General features: G+C 41.8%; 3 protein-coding genes across 3 annotated transcripts; all 3 read left to right on the top strand.

Annotated features, from left to right (window-relative positions):
* Positions 1–30: 30 nt before the first annotated feature.
* Positions 31–273, top strand: PHALS_07634 (uncharacterized protein; the record flags this gene model as incomplete). The annotated part of the gene is made up of 2 exons (XM_024721137.1): positions 31–71; positions 132–273. The coding sequence occupies 2 exons, from the start codon at positions 31–33 to the stop codon at positions 271–273; spliced, it is 183 nt and encodes a 60-aa protein (XP_024586266.1).
* A 954-nt stretch (positions 274–1,227) lies between these two features.
* PHALS_07633 (uncharacterized protein) lies at positions 1,228–1,903 on the top strand (the record flags this gene model as incomplete). The annotated part of the gene is made up of 3 exons (XM_024721136.1): positions 1,228–1,238; positions 1,304–1,574; positions 1,622–1,903. 3 exons carry the CDS (start codon positions 1,228–1,230, stop codon positions 1,901–1,903), a joined length of 564 nt encoding a protein of 187 aa, XP_024586265.1.
* A 383-nt stretch (positions 1,904–2,286) lies between these two features.
* On the top strand, positions 2,287–2,595 carry PHALS_07632 (uncharacterized protein; the record flags this gene model as incomplete). The annotated part of the gene is made up of 1 exon (XM_024721135.1): positions 2,287–2,595. The coding sequence occupies one exon, from the start codon at positions 2,287–2,289 to the stop codon at positions 2,593–2,595; it is 309 nt and encodes a 102-aa protein (XP_024586264.1).
* Positions 2,596–2,767: the final 172 nt, after the last annotated feature.

Genomic DNA, 2,767 nt, shown 5'->3' with positions numbered 1-2,767 from the left:
GATAAAAAGCGTATGCACTAGCGTCCGCTGATGAAGTTAGACCAAGTTGCAGATGCGTTGATAACACGACTGTAAAAAAACGAGTGGCGAAAGTAACGGTCAAGCTTATTTTTTCCATTGTGCTTGAGAAGTCGCAAAGGATTTAACACAAGTGAACGGCATTTGCAACGTAAGGTCTGGGACTTGCGCTCGAACATATCTAATCGGTTCAAAGTTCAACGAGAACCGAAAAATTACGCTTTCGTATCCACTCAGTCGACCTTTCGTAGGTGAGTATGGAACGTTGATCCATATCGCTGAAGTTAAAAGGTTATATTATTGATTATACAAAAATCTTCTAGACCATAATTTTGCTTGATATGCAGTACAGTACAAACATATTCCAGGCTATTACAAAAGTTGACAAGCCCGAAGCGCCTATCCCGTAAAGCATATAGTGCGGTCACCATATGTGTGCTGTTTGAATCACGAGATCAACGGAACAACAGACCAGATCTGCATAAAATTCTTACTAGAAGCTGCTAGCTATAGGTATTAACGTCTGTAGCATCTTCTATAAGTTAAAAAACTTCAAAGACGACGTAAGACTACATAGGAAATACCCCTAGACGCCGTTTTATGCGCTGGTTAAGCGGACGATGTAACCTAATCATTGCAGTCCGTCCACTGGCGTACGCCAACAGATAGATCGCGCGAGTGAACGAAATCCTAATGTGAATTCTCTGGCATAAAACACAAATCGCATCCCATACATTGTATGATCAAGTCACTTTGAACAAGGGACCACCAGAGTGATTGTATTTACAAAATCAAATTTCAAGTTCCCAAACGATTCCATGTCACCAAATCGATGTAAAAGCAATGATTAAGATTATGGTACGTTGTATACATCATGCGGCAAGAATGCAACTCTTTTTTCTCTTCTATATCCTACCCCCTCTAGTTGATATACAAAGTATAGGAGCTCGGAACCCGAGCACCAACACAAGATGTCAATGTAATTTAGTTATTAAAATTTGGCTTCAATTATTTTGGAACCAGAGTTCCCACAATTCATCAAATAATTGCAGTTTACTTCAGACTCTAGTAAGAACCACATCATTTTGGAAAGCGGTTTTGGAACCTCGAAATTTTCCTCCTCATCTCAGATTTGCTCGCCCAGAGAGAAGCGATGACACGCAAAGTAGCAGAAAAAGGCGGTGGCTTCAGCCTGCGTAGATTGCGCCGATGATGCCAAGGTGTTTCGCCTGCAAGTTGCGGTGTAGGAGATGTTTAATGACAGTTAGTTACCTGGCGGCCATAGCTCCGTCAGACCTTACAGTCTTCACGACGACAACGGCCTACTGCGCAAAGCAGAAGTTTGGAAGAGGATTCTTGAATTGGTGGGTTCGTTCGGTGGATCGAAGAAGGAAGCGATTATCGTGCAACCACTGTCGCGAATTGGTAGTAAACCCCGCTACTTCATCCTACCTGAGGTTCAAGAGCAAGTCGAGAAAGCAGTATTTGTAATTGTTAAGGAAGAAGAAGATCACAAAGGCGTTGAAATAGGAGCGTTTTACACCCCGACACTTGCCGTAACCTGCGACCACAACTTGACGGATGAGCACAGTGTGGGATGTAGGCTCCCTTGGCGTTGAAGAATGAGATGGCAGATCTCGAAGTTGTTGCTCGTAATCCTGATCTGGATTTTGCGATTCTCAAAACATCCCAGCCCAGATCGTTTATTCCTTATCGTAACGGAAGACCAGATAACCTCAAAGGACGCAAGAAAACAATCGCGGATCATTTGACTGACGTGGAGGAGTCTCTGGACGCTGTGAGCAATGGATATGGACACGCTCTTTTGGTACATGATATCAAGGACTCGCTCTTTTGGTATCAAGAATGTGGTCTCCGAGTGTAAGTTCAATATTCATGTATTCGTACGATGCACTTGCGTAGATCGGCTTACGTTGTCGATGATCTTAAGATGTTGCTCGAATAGCTGCTGAAATCTGGTCATCGACTTATCAGCCTCCATCGACAATTCAGCCAATCAGATCACACCCTTGAAATCAATATTATTTTTGGCAAATATTTTTTTAGAGAGAATTAAGCGATAAAAATTAACATTTAGAAATAATAACAATGTGTAAGTACACTTTCCCAGAAAACCATCCAAAGGCGAACCATGAGCAATTGCATGATTTATGCATGATGATTCGAAATGATTGTTTCTGCAATAACCAAGGCGTGTAGAATCTCGCTGGATTTTTTGCTCGTCAACCTCATTCTGATTGGTATTTGATGCGCAAGACCTACTTCTGTGTGCTTGAACAAAAAGTAGAGCGTTTCAATAAGGGGTTTGCTACCCAAGAGTTCGATGGTTTGTTTGATTTCAAGTATAATCCATCACTGAACGAAGGCAAACAGAAAGGAATTGTTGCTAGTTGTGATTTTGCTGCATACAAGCAATGGAAAGATGAATATGAAGTCAAGGAGCCAAGAAAAACATCTACTTCGAAGACGATTGAGCTTTCTACACTTCATCAGGATTTCGAATTGACATTCAAGTCTGAGCATAAGTTGGCAACACTAATTGAACTAGTAGAGTAAGCTGGTCGAGAAACTGACGACATGTGTTCAGCCATGGATGATACATCATCTGAGATCGATGGGCGATGTGTTGAATATTCGGCGGAGTGACCGACAACAAGCCCAATCGTGATTTTAATTTAAAGTTCAGTACATCGAGAAGATGCTGAAAACTACAAACTTTGAGTCTCTC

Source organism: Plasmopara halstedii, assembly GCF_900000015.1.
Source record: "Plasmopara halstedii genome assembly, contig: Scaffold_3120, whole genome shotgun sequence".
NCBI classification, from domain to species: Eukaryota; Oomycota; class Peronosporomycetes; order Peronosporales; family Peronosporaceae; genus Plasmopara; species Plasmopara halstedii.
Note: the sequence above shows the minus strand (reverse complement) of the source record. Positions and strands in the feature narration are given on the sequence as shown.